The 25,514-nt window shown below is 33.4% G+C and overlaps 2 protein-coding genes across 22 annotated transcripts in view; both read right to left on the reverse strand.

The window, feature by feature from the left end:
- snapc4 (small nuclear RNA activating complex, polypeptide 4) overlaps positions 1-9,204 on the reverse strand; it is a 29,428-nt gene extending 20,224 nt beyond the window's left edge. The window contains exons 1-10 of one of the 5 annotated variants that reach the window (XR_012405991.1): positions 8,884-9,165; positions 8,699-8,777; positions 7,174-7,312; positions 6,903-6,943; positions 5,896-5,998; positions 2,061-2,083; positions 1,791-1,928; positions 1,588-1,713; positions 1,432-1,510; positions 1,258-1,339 (exon numbers count right to left, since the gene is read on the reverse strand). Coding sequence is in view for 4 of the 5 variants with exons in the window: in XM_009301777.5 (XP_009300052.3) it covers positions 1,258-1,339; positions 1,432-1,510; positions 1,588-1,713; positions 1,791-1,928; positions 2,061-2,083; positions 5,896-5,998; positions 6,903-6,943; positions 7,174-7,312; positions 9,123-9,194 (803 nt within the window). In the remaining variant the exon portion in view is untranslated. 5 annotated transcript variants of the gene reach the window in all.
- A 999-nt stretch (positions 9,205-10,203) lies between these two features.
- entr1 (endosome associated trafficking regulator 1) lies at positions 10,204-19,832 on the reverse strand. 17 transcript variants are annotated; one of them, XM_073951100.1, is made up of 10 exons: positions 19,778-19,808; positions 19,506-19,603; positions 19,260-19,351; positions 16,202-16,347; positions 15,943-16,117; positions 13,845-13,918; positions 13,585-13,696; positions 13,098-13,160; positions 11,341-11,480; positions 10,674-11,241 (listed from the first exon to the last, which is right to left on the reverse strand). In XM_073951100.1, the coding sequence occupies exons 2-10, from the start codon at positions 19,543-19,545 to the stop codon at positions 11,157-11,159; spliced, it is 927 nt and encodes a 308-aa protein (XP_073807201.1). In that variant the 5' UTR covers positions 19,546-19,603; positions 19,778-19,808; the 3' UTR covers positions 10,674-11,156. The 17 variants fall into 17 exon arrangements, 11 of the variants coding, with proteins under 11 accessions (XP_073807198.1, XP_073807199.1, XP_073807203.1 ...); XM_073951098.1 differs by lacking the exon at positions 10,674-11,241 and adding an exon at positions 10,207-10,647 and having other exon boundaries at positions 11,297-11,480; positions 15,943-16,347; XM_073951102.1 differs by lacking the exon at positions 10,674-11,241 and adding an exon at positions 10,207-10,647 and having other exon boundaries at positions 11,297-11,480; positions 19,506-19,808.
- Positions 19,833-25,514: the final 5,682 nt, after the last annotated feature.

A 25,514-nucleotide genomic window follows, 5' to 3' on the forward strand; every position in this document is an offset into this window, starting at 1 on the left:
TTCTCAAAATACACAAGTTCCATTGTTACCAATGTAGTTCAACAATTTAGTGTTTCCTCCTTAGTTGACGCTCCATAACTGAACATTGATGACATTTATTATTTACAGCAACAATCTGACGTTAGTTTAATCTTTTATGTTTTAATTACCAGAATTAGAATTTGCTCGTGTAATGGAAACATTAAATATTGATGATCGTTTATCGATGATTGACAATTATATATTGATATTTTAAATTGATTAAGGTTTTGCTCACAGAGGCTATCTGTGTAAAACTGATCCGGTGAATTAAATCAATTAAAAGACAAACTTTGTCAGACTTTATTTAATTTCAGTCTTCAGATTAAAATGTATTCCTTGTGAACAGGAAGAAAATAATTGCCATTACACTCCACCATCTACTTTACATCACTAACTACAGTTCCTGGGGTTTGGTCTTCATGTGTGGGCTACTCAGTTAACTGGATTAAAATTATTGACAATTTGACATGGTCCAGGATAGTTGTATTCTTCAAAACTAATATAAGAGTTGTTGTCATAGCAACAGGGAGCAAGATTATTTCATATAACAGGATTAGATTGAGGGTGACGCAGTGGTGCAGTAGGTAGTGCTGTCGACTCACAGCCTGAGGTTTATAGTTTTTTTTTAGAAGGTACTCCTAAAACCCATGGTTTAAAAAAAATAACTGCAGTTTAGAAAATTTAATTTGTTAAATGATATATCATTCTACGGTACATAGGCATGGGATGATGACCGTTTTTGAGGTATCCAGCGTTTTGGAAAAGTCAGACATTTTCTTTCTATTTCCTATTTCTATTTTCTTCCCATTCCCAAGGTATGTGTAAGATTTTTAAATTTACATGTTTACATTTTTATTTTTTTCTTCATTTTTTAGGACAACAATATCTCCAGTTGAAAAGATATCTAAAGATGCCATTTTAAATTGTAAATATATCTGTGTTTTAGAAACTAATAAAGACAGCAAAAGTCAATGATTGATTTGAATTATTTAGTCTGACATGTTTACTCTTCCAAGATATTATAAATCTTTTTCAAAATAAAATATTTTGTGTTTAAAGAGGAAAAAAGTTTTTGCTTTTTAACTAGACATTTAAGAACAACATATATTTAGGGCAGTAATCATAATACTGCGAAACCATGATATTTTTTCAACCTAAGTTATCATACCGTCAGAATTTTAAGAACACACACCCCAGGACAACAATCAAATATTAATGTTTCCATCCAGAACTCACTTGGATAGTTTAGGTTGCAGCATTCGTTTCATAGTGTCTCTAGCAACTGCATTGGTCAGCAAAGTCTTCTGCCAACCCTCCCCTGAAAGACATAACACAACGTTTACATTATTAAATAATCTTTAAGATTCAAGTAACAAAAAAAAAAAACAAGCATGCTGTCTTAATACGTACATCTTTTAATTTTCAGATTATCAACAGGTATGCTACCATGCTTCATCCTCTCTTTAGTTTCCTCATTAGCTGGAGGACCCTAGAAAAACAAATCAAAATGGGTAAAATGGAAATGCATTACTTTAAAGACTTTTGGGGTCAAACACATAAACATACCAAACCGGTGAGTTTGTCCTTGAAGTAAGGCTTTAAGAAGTATCCTAGAAATTGTTTCTGAGGAGGAACTCCAGGTACTGAGAAGATAGAGTTGCCTGGGCCAGAGAGCTGGACCTCGATCTCTTTCTGTAGAGATGCAGTGAGATTTCAGATATTATAGTGTAATAATACAGTTAAATGGTATGAGGTTGTTATTCACATACCTGCTGCTGTTGATTTTCAATGAGCAGTTGTTCTAGCTCAGCTAGTTTCTCTTTTAGCACCTCCTGATAGACCAAATTCATTTGCAGGCAAGTCTCCACATTTTGTGGAAGCTCTAAATCGTCAGCACTGTCTTCACTCTATTGAAGGTAGACCATTTTTTAAACATTAACATTTTAACTTAAACTGCAAAAAATTATGCATATAGAGTAGTATGTACAATCTATACTAACAAGCACAATCAAGTATTAAGGAATAATGCAGAAACTCACAGAGTCAGTGTCATGATCGCTGTCTGTTAACAAAAAAAGAACAATACAAGAAGAATGAACAAACATGTTATTTAAGTAAATGCAGTTGTAGCAGCAGACTCTTTAATACAACAGATTTTTCAGGTAATTTATCATATTATCACCTTGGAATTATAAGGTTCTATCGGACATTTTTGTCAAAATTGAGTTATTGACATATTCTTATTAAATGACAGCTTATTTACATTTTAACAGTTTGTGTTACCGTTTTATAAGTTGTTTATGTTTTAAGACTTTTTATTAAAAAAAAAAAAAAGATTTTCTCTACAAAGTCAAACTCTAGCTTCTATATAGCTCTATAAGGTTCTTTCTGTCAGCCAATCTGCATTCCGAATGCACGCACAAAGACCAATCAGAATAAGTTTTCTTTTGTCATTCAGCTAGACTGCTCCATTGACAGTGGAAAAGACCAATAAGAAACACAAAATCAGAGTCGACTAAATAATGCTGCACCACTTAAAATTTAAAAGGAAACTGAAAAAGAAAAGATGCATGTAAATGTGATGATTTAAAAGCATTTTTTGACATTGAGATGAAATGTTAAATATGTTGAAAAAAAGTTGAAAAAGAAACAGTTATTAAAAAAATGTAGATTATTAAATGTGAAATATTTTTATTTGTGTATATATATAGTTAGTCAAACATTTTTCAGTGTTTATTGAACTTATTTGCTCATTGTTTTAAAGTCTTTCAATAATTCAATAAATATAATCTTTTAAAAATAATTTAAAAAATTTTACTTAATAATTCATATAAAGTATATAATTAATTAGATATTACCATACTAACGACATAAAATTAACATCTGCATTGTAAAAAATATTGAGCACAGTCTTGAATGTTAAATAACAAAAATATTCTGTATTCTAAAATATTTTAGATATTTTAGAAAACAAAAAAAAAATTACTTAATCAACATCAACATATTGTTACACCAATTTTTGTTTAATTAAATTAATAAGCACACTGATTGTATTTCTTGAAAAACAAAGCTTTAATTAACAATGTGCCAGAGCACGTTTAGAGTCTCTCTCATGTTAATGTATGAAAGAGAACTGTTACACACATATCATTTGCTGTATGTAAAGCAAAAACTTTAAAGCTCAGTAACTTAAAATCCTTTAAAATGCAGACCTTATAATTCCAAAGTGATAATATGTTAAAGTGTCTCAAATTAAGAAATCCCTGTCATTTCTCACTTATGTAGTTCTGGACCAATAAGATTGGTTCCTCTTTTGAACATCAATTAAGTAATACGTTTTGTGAAATCTGATAAATTAGAAAACAAATGTTTTTTCTTAGAAGATTTTGATACTTCAAAATACTCATAAGGAGAAAAAATCCCATATGAATTGAGAGGATTAATCCAAATTTTCTGAAGAGCCACGATCACTTTATAAGATAAACAGATTTAATTTAAGCTATTATTAACAATATAACATTCAGACTTGCTAACTGAAGTCAAAAAATATTGATCTAGAATGACGTTAATTCTTCTGTTGCATGCTTTCTCAATCTTTCTCAATCAAAGTTTGGGTTTTTACCCAGGTAAGTTCAGATATAGTTTGACCAAACAATGAGATTTCAGATTTTAAAAGTTTGGTTGGTTTTGATTGGGTTCCACTGGGTTCCTCCGGTAGAGGTTTCATTCTGGGTTAGAGATGACTAACCCAAATAGGACCAAATAGAACTTTGGACTGTTTGTGAACCTGCATTGCTAAAATCAGTTAATTGATTTTCACTGAGATATTTTCATTTAGTTCATTCTTAAACTACTGTTAAATAAACAATGTTTGTTTCTGCCTTATAATTGTGAGAAAATATATTGTATTTTGGATAACGATATCTCTTAATCTTCAACAGAGAAGTGAAACTCTGCTAATCACAAACTCTGGGTTAAACTCGAGTTAACAGAAAAAGTTTATGTCAATTGTTGTGAAACCACATAACCTGATCCTAAACAGGTTGAATTTATTTGGTTGTCAACACTGAACAGGTGCTACATGGAGTTTGTTCAACTTGTTATGTGCAACAGGCCACAAGTGTGGCTGAGTTTCTGTTCACAATTGCACTTATTGTTTCTGTTCATACACGACCCACCTTATACACAAATGCTTTACTTTCCTGATTTTGACCTTTTGTGAAGCTAAGTAAGTAAAAGTTTATTTATATAGCACCTTTCACAGACATTAAGTCACAAAGTGCTTTAAAATATTAGAAAACAGGTAAAAGAACACGTATCAATGAAAGAAAACATTAAAACAAAGTACAAAAACACTAATACTTTCAATTAAAAGCTTGAACAAAAATATGTGTCTTTAAATGCTTTTCAAAAAGTTCAACTGATCCCAGAGTTCTCAGTGCTATAGGGTGAACGTTTCAGAGCCTTGGGGCCACGACATGGAAGGCACCTTTAGTCTTAAAACGAGTTCTTGGAATGGCTAAAAGGTCTTCTCCAGAAGACCTCAGATACCGGCTAAATGAGTGACTACGTAAAAGATTTTGAATATAAAGAGATGTTTGACCATGCAGAGCTCTACATGTAATTACCAGTATTTTACATTTACTTTAAAACTAATAGAAAGCCAGTGAAGTGCCTTAAGCACAGGAGTGATATGTGACCTATGCTTGGGCGGTAATATGGTACTATGGTATACCACAGGATCTAAAAATAGCTAAAGGCGTCAGCTTCAATACCGTTATAACCGTCATAAACAATGCACTTATTTAGGAGACAAGTATTAAATAATAAATATTAATTATTTAATGCCTACAAATACCTATGCATGATTGTCATCACGAGGAGAGAGAGAGAGAGAGAGAGAGAGGGAGAGAGAAAGAGAGAGGGAGAGAGAGAGAGAGAGAGAGGGAGAGAGAGAGAGAGAGAGGTGGCGAGTCGAAGTGACCTGCAGTTTGGCAGTATTTCTGGTTTCCACCGAACGAGAAGGGAGACGTGGTAAATACGAACTAGAGGTCTGCATTCCCGCATGTGACCAGAACAGATTTCTTGTGATGGAGAAATAAATTTCCAAAAAAAGTGTGAGAGCGGTCGGTAACTCTGGTGTAATTTAAAAGGGAGCGGGCCGCATGGATGCTGTTATGTCTGTGTGTGTGCGAATGAGAGAGAGAGGGCGTGCATGGTGCTGTCTCTCTCTTTCTCAGCGTGTATGTGTGTGTGTGCGTGTGTGTGTGCGTGTGTGTGTGTGTGTGCATGCAAGCGTGTGTGCGAATGAGAGAAAGCATTCTGCGCAGATCTCTAATATGAACAATACAAACAGGTGACCGCGAACCTAAGGTCGCATTTACGGTATACCAAGGTAAAATAGGGAGAAGGTTTGACAGTATCAAAATTTGGATACAGCCCAAGACTAGTGTGACCTCCTACTGGTGTTAGTTAAAAGCCTTGCTGTTGCATTCTCCACAATTTGCAATCGCTCCATACAAGATTTGTTCAGACAAGTGAACAGAATTGATAAGTATTGTGAAAAGTGCTATACAAGTAAGCTTGAGCTTTTTTATTCAATTGAATGAGAAAATGATCTGTTCATTATATTAGGCAATTGGGTATCTTCAAAAGATATTTATATTGAACTGCCTGAATGATTTTCTGATGTCTTCAACTTTTTTTTCATGTTTTAGTTGAATAGACTTTTAATGCAGTGAAAGAATTTTCATCTTGAGATGAACTGGACCTTTAAATGCAGTAACCCACTAAAGTGGCCACTGAGAATGTGTGTTATTTAACTTAATTATTGAAAAAGCCTGTTAATAAAAAATAATATAATAATCACAATACCTTGTAAGACATTTTCTAAAGCAGCATCAGCACCAAGTGCATTTTCCAACTCCTCAATCTCCCTCTGAATCCGCAAACGCTCTGTCTCCAAGTCATCACGCTCCTAGAAAAATTACAAGAAATGCAATACTGAAAAAAAGACTATGTACAATAAACTCTACATTATTTACTAATGTGAAGTTTTGCAGCATTTATTACTCATAGTTCAAAATTTACTAGAGTGAAATTAATCCAAAGTTGTGTTTGTTAACATTGGTTATTACACAGCTATCTGAAATAATCAATTTTGATTGGTCAGTCTCAACATTCTAAGGTTTGTTATCCTGCTAAATAACACAGGCTCATCCAGGAACTTCCAATCACATTGACCGTCAGTGAAAACATACAAATCTATATACTTCTATCCACATTTATATGTATTTGCTTGTCTGTCAGGCTGCAGTTTTTGACTGTTTGCCACCATCTTGTAACTGAATAATGCACAAGTTGGTGTATTCTCCATCAGCTGTTTTTGATTCTGTCAGTTTTGCATTTAAAGAATTTTTAAACGCATACAGCTCGGAGCAATGTTTGAAATGAACATCTGCTAATGTTAATAATTGCTTTTATAGTTGGCTTTAGTTAAATTGACATTGGCTTTAGAGACATTAAGTAATGGAGCCTTTCTGTACAGAGTTGAGAAACAAAAGGCCTATTAACAAAAGTTTCAATGTCGTGGGCCAGACTTACATGTGAAAATGTTATTGCTTGAAATAAATTGTCAAATTAGGTCTTCAAGCATTTGGTCTTATGATAAACAACCCTTGCAAATACAACAGTCTGAATATTCTTAAAAGACACTCTAGAATTAAAATATCAAATAATTATAAACTTTATTTTGAAATGCTTACAATATTATTATTGAGCATGTTCATGATCATGATATATTGAACATCAGCATGTGTCTAATTTCATACATGTTGTAGCCATTCACAGTATAATAATTAGGCATGTATTTGGATTCTTACCACCCTTTTAACTGTTGGTCCACTGTCATCAGATTCATAATCTGTCAAAGAAATGTTATATTCAGTTTATAGAGAGACAAACCAAATTTTCACGAGTGAAATTCCATGATTTTTATTTATTCTAGGTAAGAATTTCATCAAATCATCAAGAGTATTTCTAAGACTGATTTAAATATCCTAGCTGTTTACCTACTACCTTGGCAGAATATGTGGCCTTTATATGAATGTTAATCCATTAGGATCCCAAAATCTCTTAATTATAGTGACTCACCACTGCTGTTGTCCGATGACAGCTGGTCTGCGATGCTGCTGTCTGCACCTAAAGTGCTCTCCAGAGCCAAAATCTCCCTCTGTATTTTATCCCTCTGCGCTCGTAAGTCGTCAGATGCCATTTTTGGACAAGGTGAAACCTGAAAACCTTGCACCGGTTAATAATTTTGAAAATTGCACAATTTGCAGATAAAATTATCACTTATCTGCAGGGGTGTTAAGCATTTGAGAAACTTTGCTTCAATTTTATATTAAAATATGTTATATTTCATAGGTCAAAAAGTTTTATATTTAAAAAAAAAGTCTTTAGAATTACAGAAACTGCTCTCCAGCTAAATTTAGTTAAGCGTTCTGAATTCCTATTATTTGTAATCTAATCTGCCCCATATTACAGAATGTATTGCAATGCTTTTTATTTGTAACCATCACTTAGGATGGACAACAGCTGAATAAAACATGCAACATTTAAATCAAAATATTGAGTTAACATTTACTGGAGGGATTTTCAATTGGGGGAGTTGGAAAAAAGAGAAATATAATTAAAACAATCAAAATAAAGACAAACAATAAAACAAATTATAAAATATATATGATAAAAATAAATGCACAATAGTCTACGAAAGATTTTAGAATCTATTAATTATAATGAGAAATAGAAAAAATAATTAAATTATCTAAAATCTAATTAATTATAGACTAGATTGAAAAAGAAGAAAATTTATATATATATATATATATATATATATATATATATATATATATATATATATATATATATATATACATATATACACACACACACACACACACATTCCGTGCAAATGTCAACCATGCCATAAAGTTTTCACTAAAATAGAGAAATCTATTCTGCATTTTTTGTGTAAGTATTTTGCAGTACTTTAAAAATGTTTCTGTCAATGTTTTTAAGCTATTATATTTGATTAACCAAAGTCACACAATTGCCAATTTTACATCTGTCACATCCATAACAGAGCTTTTCCCACATAAATGCAAAAATGTCAAATAAAATAAAATCAACGATTTTTGTTTTACAGTGAGCCAACTCTTATCCGTTTGATGAGCATTATTTCTTTTGGGTTGTGCACTTTAATTCACATAATTTCTAAAAAGTATTCTGTATACTGTAAACTTGCATGCTTTTTTGTCACATACATGATAACGCATCTTTATTTTCCTCATTTATTAAATATAAAAATGTTTACAGATTGATATTTTTCTGATCCTATAACTTTCTGGTTAACGTTAGCTGTTTTAGAAAATATGAACAGATTTTTTTAATTAATTATATATTTTCAATTTACACACACACACATATATATATATATATATATATACATACATACATACATATATATATATATATATATATATATATATATATATATATATATATATATATATATATAAATTAGGAGATATTTTAATAGAGATACTTTAAACCCATTTATAATAATTTGTCAGGGTATATGTTGGGTCCTATTTACAAGAGAAACAGTTGACGTTACCTTTTACATTATTAGGTCACATTTGCGGATCCGTGAACGATTGAAACCCCGTCCCATGCCTGAAGTATTTGCTTTAAGCCTAAAGAAAAACTAAGACATTTAAAAAACAGTTCTTGAGTGTCTGGCGCCATAAACTAAACATACACATGAAAATGTTCCATTGGCTGTCTTCGCAGTGTACTTACATTACCCTTTTGTTAAAACATCATTCTGCAGCTCTTCTATAAGAGAAACCTGCTGAATCCTGCAGCATCACTTCACACGTTTCTCACCTAAATCTTCGTCTAACTTACATACACATAAACGCAGAGCGCACATGGGGGTTGTAAACTACAATTGAACTTATTCAAATTAAATCGAAGTGCTACTTTTAAAGGTTGATTACAAATAGGAATGATATTTCTACAAATCAATAACTCTATACCTTGATAAAACTATTGTACGTTACTTGTACGTCATGTGTGTACAACCATGAGTCGCGCGATAAGTGCGTCATGTTCACTGACAAACACTTCATAATAAAAGTCTCATCTATTGTCAAAAAGTCACGTTTTTGACACAATGTTGTTTAATTTCACTACAACTTTTGTATCACAAACAATTTTCAGTATTATTTTTTAAAATAAGAATCGGTGAACGGTGCGACACTCAATTTCAGACTGTTTCACAGCAAGACTTTTAAAATTAATATATAACAGTGGAAAGCGTGTTGCCTATTTTTGGTGTATATTTAATCATTCACTTGCGGTATATTATGAGACCCTCCTCATAATTTACATTTAAAAAGTGATTTGTATATTATTAATAAGTTTTTTTTACTTGCATTTAATTAATTACTTTGGTACATTTTTATTTATACAGAGACTCATCTTTCCAACTCAAATTTGGCATCCATTTAATCTATTATGGTTAGTTAAAATAATAAAAGATATTAAGAAGTTTGGTATATATTGGATTTACAAATACAGGGTTCATACACATTTTTACTACTAAAATTCCATGACTTTTCCAGAACTTTTAAGCACATTTTCATGACTTAATGTTTCATGTAATGTCTAAATATACATGGTAAATAATGAGAAAAATAATGACGTTTAAAAATAAAAAATAAAAATCGTTTTTATATCCATGTTAAATTGATTTTGATAGTGCTTAAACAGCACTAACAATGTGAGAGCAAGTTTTTGGCCAAGGACAGAAGATAGGCAACTAACCTATATTCAGGTTAGGGCTGCACAATATATCGTTAAGCATCGATATCGCAATGTGTGCATCCCCAATAGTCACATCGCAGAATATGCAATGTTTGGATTGTAGTTTAATCATAATAGAGTAAAAGTTTATCACCTGCTGATTTTTTAGAGAAATAGCTCAGCCAAAAGTTACTTGACATTTTCATTACACCCTTCACTTAAATGAACACAAAAACAATATAATTAAATAATATAATTAAACAATATTAAACAATATAATTAAATTAAACACCCGGCCACAAGCATTTTTTTGTTACTTTAATAAAGATTAAATATTATACAATGAAGTGTTGATAATTCAATATCTGTACCTGAATAGTGAATACCTGAAAACTATAATTCACCTTTATCTTTTCTTTAGCTTATTTATCTATGCTTGTAATTTATTTGTTATATATTATTCAAGAATTTTTCTCTACAAAATCCCCCCAATCAATCCAAATAAACCTCTTGAATCATCTGGTGAAATTGTTTTAACATCGCAATATACATCATAGAAATACAAAATATTGTTATGTCAGATTTTTCCAATATCGTGCAGCCCTAATTTAAGTATTAAGATATTTGTTAAACTAATTTCTATGATTTTTCCAAAACTTTGTGGGTTTCTTCTGTTTTTCCAAAACTTTTCCAGGACTGGAAAATGCCATGTCAAAATTCCAAGACTTTTCCAGGTTTTCCATGACCGAATGAACCCTGCAAGTAATAACAGGACCACATGATTAAAACAAACATCTTTATTGGGTCAATAAAGAGAAGGGCATCATCAATATAAGGCACTTTATCAAGTGTTGATTAGTTAAATTTGTTTAAAATAAACAAAGATTTTACTTAACAACGCAGAAATAAAATATAAAAAATGTGTTACATACATCAAACTCAACAAAATCTTCCAAATAATGTGTAAAGAAAGATCTAAAGAAAGGATTAACTTCACTCACTGTTTAGACAAAAGTGCAAAAAGTTTTTGAAAAATCATTTATCATAAATCTTTTGATTTTCATGACAGAATTCAAGGCACTATTTGACATACTGAAGTATCTGTGTGATTAAGCTCATAATATAGAGCTTAATTTGGTCATAAAATCATAATATCTAAACATGATATCAATGAAGATGAATGAAACAAATAGTGGAATACCACAGTACAGTGATTCTATAGTGTAAAAAAACATGATGTTTGCATGTTGGGGAAACTTTTCACATCAGTCATGAATCTCAGTGATCTTGTCAATGGATGACAATAACTGAGACACTAAACAGAAAGTCTCTCTTCCAGTCAGCAACTGCCTGTAAACACACACAACACATTCAGTAAAATAAGGTATCAGTTTGAATTAATCACCTTCGGTAACTCTGAAATGACTGTAATGTCATAGTTAACCATACTTGATGGAGATCTCTGCATCTTGAGCTGCTTTGTTGAGGTATTCAGAGGCCACTTGCGCATTGTGTCTCATTGTGGCTAAGGCTGCCGTTTCTCCAAGTCTCAGCCTTTCGTTTTCACTTTTATAGTCTTCAAGCTGGCCCTGAGAGGAAACAACGTTTAAAGCAATGCAGTAAGTTATTATTTCGATCACAAATGCAAACATCAACAGCAGTGGCATCAAGGTTTGCCATTCATTTATAGTTGCATGAAAGTGATTGTATTTTGAAATACAGAAGTACTTATTTTATGTTGAATACTTCAGATAACTGATAAATATTGAAGCTAGAACAACATTAAAGTGCAGCAAACACTAGTCATGTATAACACAAAACATGAAAATAACATGATAAAAAATACTACTTTTTATAGGATTTACAGTTCTAAAATATAAACTCACAGACGACACCAGAAACCTTGTTTTAAAGTTACAAAACACTTACATAACAAAAGAAAGTGAATAGCAGTGTACATTCACCGGCCACTTTATTAGGTACACCTGTCTGACTGCTCTTTATGTGAATTTCTAATCAGCAAATCACATGGCAGCAACTCAACGCATTAAAGCATTTGGACTTGGTCAAGACGATCTGCTGCAGTTCAAACCGAGCATCAGAATGGGGAAGAAAGGTGATATACGTGACTTAGAAAGTGGCGTTGTTGTTGCCAGACTGGTCTGTGTATATTAGAAACTGCTGATCTACTAGAATTTTCACACACATACATCTCTAGGGTTTACAAGGAATGGGCTGAAAAAGAGAAAATATCCAGTGAGCGGCAATTTTGTGGGTGCAAATGCCTTGTTGATGCCAGAGGTCAGTGGAGAATGGGCAGACTGGTTCCAGCTGATAGAAAGGCAACAGTAACTCAAATAAGCACACGTCACAACCGAGGTATGCAGAAGAGCATCTCTGCACAACAAGTCCAAACCTTGAGGCGGATGGGCTACAGCAGCAGAAGTCCACACCGGGAGCCACTCCTGTCAGCTATGAACAGGAAACTGAGGCTACAATTTACACAGGCTCTCCAAAATTGGACAATAGAAAATTGGAAAAACATTGCCTGGTCTGATGAGTCTCCATTTCTGCTGTGACATTTGGATGGTAGGGTCAGAATTTGGCATCAACGACATGAAAGCATGGATGGATCCTGCCTTCTATCAAAGGTTCAGGCTGCTTGTGGTGGTGTAATGGTGTGGGGGATATTTTCTTAGCACACATTGGGCTTATTAGTACCAATTGAGCATCGTGTCAACACCACAGCCTACCTGAGTATTACTGCTGACTATGTCTATCCCTTTATGACCACAATGTACCTATCTTCTGATGGGTACTTCCAGCTGGATAATGCACCATGTCATAAAGCGCGACTCATCTCAGACTGGTTTCTTAAACATGACAATGAGTTCACTGTACTCAAATGGCCTCCACAGTCACCAGATTTAAATCCAATAGAGCACTTTTGGGATGTGGTGGAACGGGAGATTCTCATCATGGATGTGCAGCTGACAAATCTGCAGCAACTGTGTGATGCTATCATGTCAATATGGACCAAAATTTCTGAGCATTATTTCCAGTACCTTGTTTAATCTATGCCACGAAGGATTAAGGCAGTTTTGAGAGCAAAAAGGGGTCCAACGCGCTACTAGTAGAGTGTACCTAATAAAGTGGCCAGGGAGAGTTTATTCATTTCTACTTGTGCATATGAAAAGAAAACAAACCTGGAGTTTTAGCATCTCTTGTTTCAATTTTGAAATATTATTTTCAGCCTTTACTGCCCGCTTCTGTATTGAATAAAGCACAATTATTCCCTTAAATGCACTTAAAACATTTAACACAAACAAAACAAGATAACACTTTACAATACGGTTGTAATTAGTTAATAACTGTTAATGCACTTACTAATGTGAAGAAACAATAAACAATACATTTATTACAGAAATTGTTCATGTCAGTTAACGTTAGTTACTGAAAATACAGTTGTTTATAGTTCGTTAACCCAGTGTTAACTAATGTTATCAAACATGAATTTGGATGTTAATAATGCATTAGTAAATGTTAAACTGTGATTAATTAATGATGTACAGTACAAACATTGCTCATACTTAGTACATGTAATGAACCCTAATTGCAAAGTGTGACCCAAATTGAAATGAATAAAACATTATTCTGATCGAATAAACATTACTTAAAAAACTAGCACAATACCGTCATTAGCTGAAGATTTTGTTCTACCGACTGCACCATTGCTTCCAAATCATTTGCCTCTTTCTCTTCCTGTAACTTCTTATTGTGCATCTCATCTGTGAGTTGTTTAATCCTATTCAAATTGGATTGTGCATTAGAAATCATAAAGAAAAAAAGGCAAATAGCAAACTTAAATTATACAGATACTTTTAAATTCATTAATTAGCTCAAAAGAATTAATGACATAAATTTACATCCAGCAGTTTAACAATATAGCTTACCTTCTAGAGTCAGTTTCCGACATTCTAACTAGCTCTTTGACTTGCTTTCTGAGAAGGGAATTTTCTTCTCTGAGCTGAAGCACAATACAAACAAAATAAAATGACTAAAAGACTTTTATTTACAAATGCAGAACAGATTATAATATAACAAGTAAACAAATATATATGTACTGTATATGGGTCAAATATAAAAAGAGGTTTTAGTGCAATAAAAACAACAACTATAAGACAGCTTTATATTTATTTTCTCAATGGACCCTTTTCACAAGACTGTTATGATGCGTTTAACGGTCATCAGTATCTTAAATCCTTAAAAGATTTCAATATTTTTTTTAAAAATAAAATAAATGTATCAACATTTATATGCATTTATGTGTGTATTATATCAGGTGAGCTGCGAGGAGCAAGGTGTTTGTAATGCCGAAAACTCGATACATCTCTAACATGATGAAGAACCTTTATTTGTCACAACATTGTTACATGCAGCGAAATTGGACCCCTCAGACCATACACAAACATCACACATTTCAGGAGAAGACAAGTCAGTCAAGACTAGAAGATGACACGGGAGTGGATTTTACTCCTGTCCCGACCCACTCCCGCAGAAATAAATCTTGTCCCGTACCACTCGCAGACCAAAGTTTAAAAAATAATCCTGTCCCATCCCGCTTCTGGTAAAATGACTCCCACTCCAATTCCGCTCCTGTTTAAAATGCCTCCCGCTCTTGTACCGCTCCCATATATATATATTTTTTCTACTTTTACTCTTTACGTAGTACATAGAATTTGAATTTATCTGCTGTTTTAGACCAGCTGCTGAGTCCCTGTTCTAGTTTTTCTTGAGATCAGTTGTAGTAAATAAAAGAAAAACAGTACATCGTTCACACCAAGCCGCATTTTACCCATTTATTAAAGTTTTTTTAATTAACATGTTAACAATATTGATCCAATTCAAGCAATTTCTACGCAAGTGTTTGCTTCTTTCAGCACTTATGGCTCCTGGGTCGTGTAGTTCGTTTTAATTGTGTTACTTTGAAAGAAAACTACAAAAATGGCGGTGTATTTTTTGTCATCATTCTATTGGTTGATTTCTGTCTGCTCCCATTAACTATTTTATCCTGTACCGTCCTAATATCATGATTAAAAGCAATGATGACTCCCATCCCGCAGGAATTCTGTGAACCGTGGGATTCCCGAAAAAATTTCATCCCCTAGTTGAGACGTAGCATAGAAAAATAGGAAATAAGATACATTGGAAAAAAGGAGGTAAGCCCCTACCAGACTGTCCTTAAAGTAGAGCAATCAACAAACTTTTAGATTCCCATTGTTGCACATTTCTTCTGTGTGGTTGGCTCTTAGATCAATAAAGAAAGCTTAGAGCTTATAATTGTTTTTTTTTGTTTTTTTAAGATTTATTTTTGGCCTTTTTGCCTTTATTATTAGAAAGGACAGTATTGAGACAGGAAGCAAAGTGGGAGAGAGAGAGAGGGGGTAGGGTAGGGAAATGACGTCGAGCCGGGATACGAACTCGCGACTCCCTGACCTGCTTTTGCACCATATGTCGGCAAGATTATCTATGTTAATGACAAATTTTATCACGATTCGATACAATATCATTTATGTTATTTGAAAAATTAAAGCACATGATGTTTAAGGAACAAGGAATTTTTTAAAGCACTTCCTAAAATATTTTTTCTTCTGGAGAAAGTCATATTTGTTTTATTTTGTCTGGAATAAAAGCAATTTTTATTTAAAAAAACATTTTAAGGTTTTTATTATTATTATTATTAGCCCCTTTAAACAATTTGTTTTGAATTGTCTACAGAACAAACCAGTAATACAATAACTTGCATGATTACCCTAACTTGTCTAATTAAGCTTATTAACCTAGTTAAGCCTTTAAATGTGACTTTAAACTGAAAACTAGTATCTTAAAAACTATCTATTTAAATATTATGTACTGTTGTCATGGCAAAGATAAGAGCTATTTGAAATTACTTATTGAAACTATTATGTTTAGAAATGTGTTGAATATTTTTTTACTCATTTTTTTACTGATTCATTAGAGACATTTCATCATTACTGGAAAAAAACATACCTGCTGGAGATTCTTTGTGCCATTTTCAGCATTGCCTCTCTTATGATGGAAGGAAATATCAATCACTGAAGTCTCTTCATCCCCCTCATAGCTTCCAGTGCTGATTCTGGATAAGTGCTTTTTTGGCAGGAAGTCAGACTGACCCAGTTCCCATTCAGCCGCTTCTCTCTCATCACTGCACAGAGATGACTGCTCAGAGTAAGCACTGATGTCTGATGCCCCACATAGTTCAAAGTCAGGAGAACCTTCAATGGCTGACCGTTGGTGGCTTTCAATCCATGTCTCGTCGGGTTCACTTTCAGGAGGCTGACAGAGTGCAGAGGGATCAGTGAAAAAAGGACCCTTGGTAGCAAAGTCTATAGAGGTGTTATAGTCCTGCTCGACTAGGCATGCACCATTGTACACCTATGGGGAAATCGAACATTTATAAAACATTATTTTCTTTTTGGGGAAAAAAAGTATTGTTAATGAAATTCTGTGTAATTATTTCAACTCAAGACACAAAAGGATAAGCATATATAGTGTATAGTGTGAATTTATATATACACACATTTACAATCAAGATTGAAATTATTCATAGCCTTGGCAAATTCTGACTTTAAGTATTTGTTCAATTTTAAATAAAATATTATTTCCATAATGATGTCTCTAGTACATCATATTATGTTTTGGGAGAAGCCTATGTTTCCATCCAAAGATGTAAATTAAATTTATGCACAAAACTGAAATATCGCATATAAGATGTGCAAATAAAGCAGCGTTTCCATCCAATGAGAGGCAAACGTCAAAAGTAAAAATGGAATTTGCTGTGGTCGGAAAAGCTGAGTGTGTCTTATTTAATATAATAGTGCAGGCCCGTGCAGAGACTTCCTAAGGGCATGTGCAGGCAGGATGAAACAATTTGAATAGCGGGGTGGGTTGTCGCGAACTAAAGAGCGGGGGGTAGGGGTGGGATGTTAGAGCGAAGGCACTTCAGATAATGTTGAAATGGCACTTTCTATACAAGACTGAAAAGGGCATGTGCACTGCTTAGGTTGAGCCATATGTGTGCACGTGCCTGTATTACTGCACCTCAGAGAACAGTATGCCAATTTGCAATGAATGTGTGGTGGCATTGAAGTCATATTTCATGCGCATCTTTCCTTATCAACAAAAAGTTTATCCTTCTCAGTTATGCACAAACGTTTTTATGGGCATTTTTTTAATTTATGCACATCATTTTCATTAACCATTTTTATGCACATATCAAACATGTACATAAGTTGATAGAAACATAGGTAATTTCCAGTCAAAAACAAACAAAAAAGCTCGCTGGTTTAAAAAAGTCAGAATTTGCCAGGGTATTAAAAATTTCAGGCTTGACTGTGTATACAGTACAATATAGTTATTTTTCTGTACATTAATCCTTATTAATTCATGTACATTACATATCACAGTGCAGCCCCAAAATAATAATTAATTGTAATTTTAAATCCTGGTACTTAAAACTAATTTTCCCACTACCCCCCTGTTTTTTGTCAGTTTGTAAAAATGAATTTAATGCAGACACCAAAATTAAACATCTTGGGCCCTATCATACATCCGGGACAATAAGGCAAAAGACATGTTTGGTGTGGTGTGTTGCTATTTTTTTGTCACACATTGTTTAAATAGCAAATCCATTTGCGCCACTTTGTGGACTCATGGGTGTGCGGGTCTATGAATGAGGTGTGTTAAGGTGCATTGTTGGCAGATGCTATTTTGAGGAACTGAAGTAGAGTGCACCATTGACCAGCTTAAAGCTGCTTTAAAGTCTAGCGCGTTAGTTATGCGCCTATGCAGGTCCAAACGCTTACACATTGCTTAATACACACACAGAATGTACAGCAATACACAAATATGTTTATATTTGAAAAAAAATAAAGGATTAAAATGTAAAAAAAAAAAATATTTTCTACATAAATACAAAAACCACTACCTCCATGCCTCATATGTGTGTTTTTTACAGTTTTTCATGACAAGTTGCAATAGCAAAACATTGTTATTACAAGCAGTTTTATTTATTATATATTTATATTTGTTTGAATAAAAACAAGTTTAGATTTGTCCACCTGTCGAATTTTGGAGATGTTTTCATCACCATATGGTGCATAAGAATAGGACGCGTGTTTGGATTTCACTTTTTTTTGTGACCACACTTTACCACCACATTATTATTGTTAATTTATTTGTTTGCTGGAAATTATAACTGAATTTAGAAATAGTTTTTAAACAAATCTTTGTGCTTAACAAAAGGAATTAAATATGTAGGCAAATGAATGTCTTCAGTGGAGTGCGTACAACACTGTTTCCTTACTCCACAAATTTAAAGGAGTAAAAAGTTCAAGTAAAAAAGCCTAACAGAGGAGGTTTGCTCTTCATCCTTGCACTGCAGATGGTTTGTTTAACTGTTTTTTCGCTAGTTAAGTGTTCAGTTTTTCCACTTAAAAGTCCGCCATGTAAATAGCAAATGCACCATGGGGCAACGCAACTGACTCTTAAAGGGAATGTGAGATGAGACTCTGGTGTAATGCACGTTATGCTCAAAACACACCCATAACTCATTATGAGAATAAGCACAACCCTTTAAGACCATGCGCCGGGGCACAGATAAAAAAAATTTCGTCCTTAAAAAGTGCATTCAGACATGCCCTTAATCCTTTGGTGCCATGCGCTTTAGACTGTGCACCTACATCATTAAAATAAAGCCCCTTGTCTTTGATCCATTTACATAAATATACAAAATTTAAATATGACTTTAATGTTTATAAAGGTATAGAGCACACAATGATGTCAAATGTGTCAGTATTTAGTAAAACTTATGTTATCCCAAACTTGTACAACTTTCTGCATCCAGTACAACAGAAGAAATTTAGAAAATTGTATATACAAAGAAAAAATAAATGAGTGTAGGTCTGAAATATTATAAGAGTGAGAAAATAATACTTAACATGTAATTATTATTTTTTTGTGAAGGTTAAGTTTGCAGGAAGTATATTTAAAATTAAAAGCATACAAATGGCATGTCTGGTGGTCTTTCTGATGTACTCAGAAAACCACATTCTCTTTATACAGCAACATTATGCACATTTAAACTACATTAATTGAGGCACAGAGGTGAATATTTATACTTAGTAAAACAACTATTGACGTATATACGTTTTGTCAGGACTACTGAAGTGAAAATGAAACATATCGATTACCTAACCATCTAAATTACACATATTTCTTACACATTTAGATATGGGCAAATTACAATTTCCCAACTAACGTTACTGTGAGGTGAAATTATTCCTCACCTCTGTGGCTTCTGTGGAACATGACGGCTGGTTTTTGTTTCGGATAAACTCCTTGAACGAAAATGGATTCAGCTCATCTTGCTTTGGCTCATCTGAAAGTAAATTTGTACATCAAAAACAAGTATCATATGCAGAAATAGTCTAAATGAATTCTATATTATTGTGCCTATAGAAAACAGAGAGACGCCTAGTGTTTGATCATGTTGCATAATAGAAAGGGTAAAATAAAAGCAGTGTTACAAGTACCATCTTCAATGATGAGCTTTTTCGACTTGTGTCTGGACATGTTAGCTTAGACAACTTGACCAGAAACGTAAACTTGCTAATCCCAAAGACTTTGAGTCCTAACGCAAATAAAAGATAAACATTACACGGTGTGTAAAAGATGCAAGCGACGAAGAACTACGAAAAATAAATGTATTCCAAAAAAACGCTTTTGTTATTCGCAATAAATGCCGAATAATTTTGCCATAAAAAACAAATCATTATTGTATTTTAGAAACAGCAACATCGCTTACGGCTGTCATCATGTCACTTCTTCGGCTCGGCAAAGAAGAACAGTTACAGCAAACATCGTCAGCATCGCCATCTATTGATGTGGAAGAAAGATTTTTGCAGGTCTGATGTAGTTTGTAGTCTGTCTAATGATGAAAAAAATGCTGACCTCACGTTTAATATAGTCATATTTTCTATAATTCTGGTGTTTTTTTTCTTGTGCTTTTAAAGGTATTAATGATAGCTAATAAGAAAAAAACATACTTTAAAATGTTATGAAGCAAGAGGGTCGCTGGTTCGAGTCCCAGCTGCAACAGTTGGCATTTCTGTGTGGAGTTTCATGTTCTCTCCGTGTTGGTGTAGGTTTCCCCCACAGTCCAAATATGTGCGCTGCAGGTTAATAGAATAAACTAAATTGTCTGTACTGTATGAGTGTGAATGTGACAGTGTGCCCAGTATTGGGTTTGCAACTGGAAGGGCATCCGCTGCGTAAAACATATGCTGGATAAGTTGGTGGTTCATTCCGCTGTGGTGACCGCGGATGAAAAAAGGGACTAGGCCGAAAATAAAATGAATAAATGAATGCTACTAGTAATACATAGCTATGACTATCTAAAAACACATAATAAAACCCATATAGCAAAATTTCTCTGGCCCACACAATCAGGTTTTGCTTGGCCCACATGCCGCAGTGAATTACGGTACATGACTGGACCAAATCTGGCTTCCAGACAAGGGCCAAACACAGACCATATCTGGGCCAAGTCTCAGCCAAGTTAATAACTCATAACTGGGCCAGAACTGGGCCAGTAAGGTTGGTGTGTCACGATTGCAATAAAATTAATAAAACTATGAAGCGTTGTGCTTTAGGCACACTATGGGCCTTGTTTTTTCTCTGTGACCTGAATGGTAGAATTGATTTATTTAATCAAAAATTATTTTTATGTATTTTAAATGTGGGTCAAGACTGGCCAAACTCATGTGGCCCACAATCAATCTTTAAAATCTGGGCCAAATACTACGTTTTACTGTCGTAAATTTGACGACTAATCAATTACAAATTATCAGACCAGAGGTTTTGAATATCAGAAAATAGACTTTATTCTCCATAATAAAGCCGAGAAAGAGCAGAGCAGACCCCAGAGCAGTCTGAAGTCTCTCCTGGACACCTTCTGAAGTCTCTCCTGCACCTTCTAAAGTATCTGTGTTTGTTACAATTTTTATACAGGATTATTTGACACACCCCTAAGTCTCTTTTTAACTCTTGACCATTTTTGAATAGGTTTTTAGTCTAAGGGGTCCTGCTATTCTTGGCTCTCAGCCCACTAGCTCATGTCAGCAGAGATGTTACAGGTCTATGTCAGCAAAGTATAGATGCAACTTATGCAAAGGAACTAAGTGTTTACATACATTGTTATGATAGGATAATAACTTGATAATATGTTACTCATTCTAACTTCTGACACATATAGCTTCATAGAAGTATTTAACCTATATAATCAGCGCTTTACATATTCAGTTATTCTACACAATCAGTCACTCAGCCTTCTCCTAGTGTTGCTTCTGTGCAGGCATACATATCACTGTATTTTTAACACAGGCTGGCATGTTTGCTGCAAACACTACATACATTTCGTGAAGAGAAAATTAACTGCTTTACACTTAGAAAATACTTCACACTGAGAGAATAGAAATCTTCTTCAATCCCTCCTCTTAAGACTTTAGTCTTAATATTATTGTCTTTTAACCCAAAGTGCAATTTCATAATCCAGTTCTCTTAATTACCTCTATCTAGTGACTGATATTAGCCACATAGCAGTTATCAATTGACCAGATTATGCCACCGTACTTTGACAGAAGTCCAGCCAAACATCTTCCCTGTTGATTTGAAGGAAGTAAAAGACTGTACTCTGTTTTTCTCTTAACACATCAAAGACAATAAAGTTTTAAGCATAAGTATTCAGTTGGTTCAGTGCTAGCTGCTAGTTTTCACACTCATGTAGAATATACTTAAGTGATATTATATATAGGTACCATGAAAGCAATATGCAAACAAAATCAATATGCAAACGTAAAAAGCATCAAATGTTGATCTTGATCTTTGCTCATCCTTGTTTCTCTTCTTCTAAGCTATCAGCATCTTCACTTGACTTTAATAGATGTTAATGGAGATGTGTGGTTGAGTCTGAGTTTTGAAATCTGCAGTTGTGCATTCATCATCCCTTGACTTGTGGCACTTCTGTATGTGGTAATCAGGCATATTATCAGAATCACTCTTTACTTTGTTCTGATAAACTCTTGCTTCCACACGTTGCACTTAGTAATTAAGAGCTTTGGAATATTCAGGCTCCTCTGTTTTCGGTCAGCTTTTCCTTGCTGGAGTTGTTTCCTTTCGCTCCTTTGAGGCATTGGTACCTCATCAATGGCATCCCCTTTGGCAGCTGTTGGATTTGCCCTCATCCAGATATGGCCCTTTTCTCCTGAGCTCTCCAGAGTATCCACAGATAGACTCAATCACCTAGACCAATTGGACCTTGTATCACTGCTCTCTCACATGGCTCCTTTCTGGTTTCCTGCACAGATATCGCTTTGCACATGGCAATTATTTGTTTCTTCATTAAAGTCCCTACTGAATTAGACATCTTTGCAAACCATTCCAAGAGTTATGTGCACGCCAGGTTTTATGCAAAGTTTCATGTGGTGTCTTGCAAGGGTCATGCGGTTTCTTGCAAGGTTTCTTTCAAGGGTCGACCCAATAGCAGTTCATTCGATGCGGTGTTAGATGCCTGTTTCTGTCAGTTTCCATGCCATGACTCACCAATGCACTTGTTAGCAAATTAATCCCATTAAGTTTATTATTTTCACATATTTCATTGAGCGTTGGTCTTGATGGATCATCTTCATCTCTTTCAGCCATTTCTGGTAATTGAGCATAATACAATTATTCTCTCTTTTGCTTTATTCATAATTTTTCCATACTTCTTTAGATGTTTTTATTTATTGATCATTCATTAACTTCATGAATACTTTATGAATGCAAACCCATTATGAACTTATTTCTGAAGGCATTTCAAAATTTAGGAAATACTTGTCTTGTCACAGATGTAATAACTATCCCTGCTTCATAATCTGCTCCTGATACCATCTCCAATCATCTACTCATCATAGTTTCTCAACTGTGCTTGTTTACAGAATAATTCTCTATCCAGTCAACACCAAAAACAGTCATCATATCTCACTGTTTGGAGCAATGGTCTCCAGTCAAGTATTTTAAATGAACTAGATCTTTGTGAAGCTGTAGATAATTCAATCATCCACATATCGTGACAGTGTCCATCCTAAGATATTTTCCCTAATTTTAACCCTTTATGCATTCTGGTGTATACAGTGTTTGCTATTCATCAAGCTACACAAGTACAAACAAGTTTCTACCCTCCTCTGGTAGTTACCTAAAATAAACTCAATAGAAACTAAGCACTTAATATATTTACCATCCAAAAGAACATATCTCCACATACAATATGAACTTCAGCTGGAAAATCTTCTCCTATTGATTGCTCTTAAATCATATTATCAACATTAAGCCTCTTTTATCTGTCTTGATTAACCATTTATTTTAATTATCAAATTAACTTCAATTAAATATTATTAGTTACTTATAATTTATTACTACTTTAAATTTAAATTTAAATAGAAATGTCTAGGACAGATTGCATATTACATTATAGATGTTTCTATTAGTGCTCTTATATTTTTACACTTTTCAATAGAGTTTTGTACCTATTTCATCATTTAGTGGTTTTATTTCTGGGCAGATCTACATCTGATTTAATTTTAACCCTCACTGTGCTGCATGGCTGATTTTATCTGCATCTCAGTCCTGTAATGACAATCATTTAGTTGGAATTTGACACTTCTTTCTTTTACTAATCAATTTTCTGATCTATATATTAATTCCTTTTTTGTCTTTGAGTTATTTTCTTTTGGCTCATAATTATTTCCTAAGGCACTCCCATTAAACTAGTTGTTTATACAATTTTGATGCACTTTTTTATCAGCTGACTAAAACTTACTGTATGTTTTGTAAATTTCTCTTTGCTCTGTTTTAACTATTATTCCTTATTAATTCCTTATATTGTTTTCTTAAACACTTTTCTCTTTCAATTTTTCTTATAGTAATTTAGAACTGTTACTTTTTGACCTTATCATGTCCTATGAATTAATTTCAATTGTTGTTTCAATCTTCTCTTTAACTGTAAATCATTTTTCTAAATTTGAATCTCTTTCCAGTTTTCAATATCCAATCTTGATTTAGGCCATTCACAATAAGATTATGTTAAGATATTTCCTTTACTTAATTTTAATTTAAATACTTAATTCCATTCTTATTTATTCTCCAAATTATTTATTGCCTTATCAAAAGCTTTTTCTTTTTCTTTAGTTACCACCCTGCATTGTAATTTATCCTTCTATGTTTAAGGAACTTTTATTAAGCCTACTGAAACTTAAACTCAAATTATTTACCATTCATCATAATATATAATTTCATCATTTAAAGTTTTACCTTGAAATTACCATATAACACTTTTTTTTTTACTTAAAAATTTGCATGATAATAATTTCTCAAATTGACAGGAGTCTGATTTGATACAAGAATGGGTAGTTACACTTTTGTTCTTAATTTTTCTTCTGTAATGCTTGAACTTAATTTGGACTTTAGGAGCTACTTTGAGATGGACTGTCAGACTATCCCCCCTCGCAACCTGAGACAACTAGCTCCAGATTGGCGCAACAGTCTTTTCTATGTTGTCCTGAAATTGCTTCATATCAGGGCACAGTGTTTCCCCCTCTCTCTTTGGGCTGGCTTCTTTCTTTGACTCAGCTGATGTAAAGTTCTGGTAGAGCGTTTTTTCTTTTTGATCAGTTCATCAGTCTCTTGTTAGTGTCTCTTTTGAATGTCTCTGAACACATGTAGCTTTTTCAGTCCTCAGTAAATCCTGAGTATGCAGTGCCTGCATCACTGCTGTAGCATGTCACAAGTGTCAACAGCCATTTTGCTCATTGGTGTTTTTCAAACACCTTTCCATTTGCCAGTGTACTCAGATGTCTGGTAGGTACAAGACTACAGTCCCCCAAAGTTCATCCCTATGTCCTCTTAATTAATATATTTAGAATTTAGCTCATGACTCTTTTTTTTTTTTTCCCATTTTTTCCTTCATCAAATAAAGACTCCTTTTATCCATTTTTTTAAATTAATTAATTAATTAATTTATCTATTTTTGTTTGCTGTTTAACAACTTATTTTTTCTAATTCTCAATCATTTTTATCATATGTAAATATGCTTAATTTTCTATTTGTTAAATGTTCTTATAGATAATTTCTTTGGCTTCAGATTGTGCTTCACTTATTTTTCCTAATTTATTCTAGTGCTTCCTCACTAGTTACATTACATCTTACATTATTTTAATATCTCTAACATTTCCATACCTGTTTTAATTCAACAGTACTATATGGTGGCCAAATGTCTAATATACCTATTCAAAATCCTTACTGCAATAGCTTCAAGTTCATAGTACTATTTTAACTCTACATGTTTGTTTACTTTAAGCATTTTTCCAATCTGAAATGCAATTTTTAATTTTAAATTAATTTTTAGGTACATAAAATATTAATTATATATAATTTTTGAACTCACTATGATGTTCTTTCATTTTTCCTCAGTGTCTATGCTTTACATCTGACTCACTGCTTTTACTACA

This window comes from Danio rerio, chromosome 5, assembly GCF_049306965.1.
Source record: "Danio rerio strain Tuebingen ecotype United States chromosome 5, GRCz12tu, whole genome shotgun sequence".
NCBI classification, from domain to species: Eukaryota; Metazoa; Chordata; class Actinopteri; order Cypriniformes; family Danionidae; genus Danio; species Danio rerio.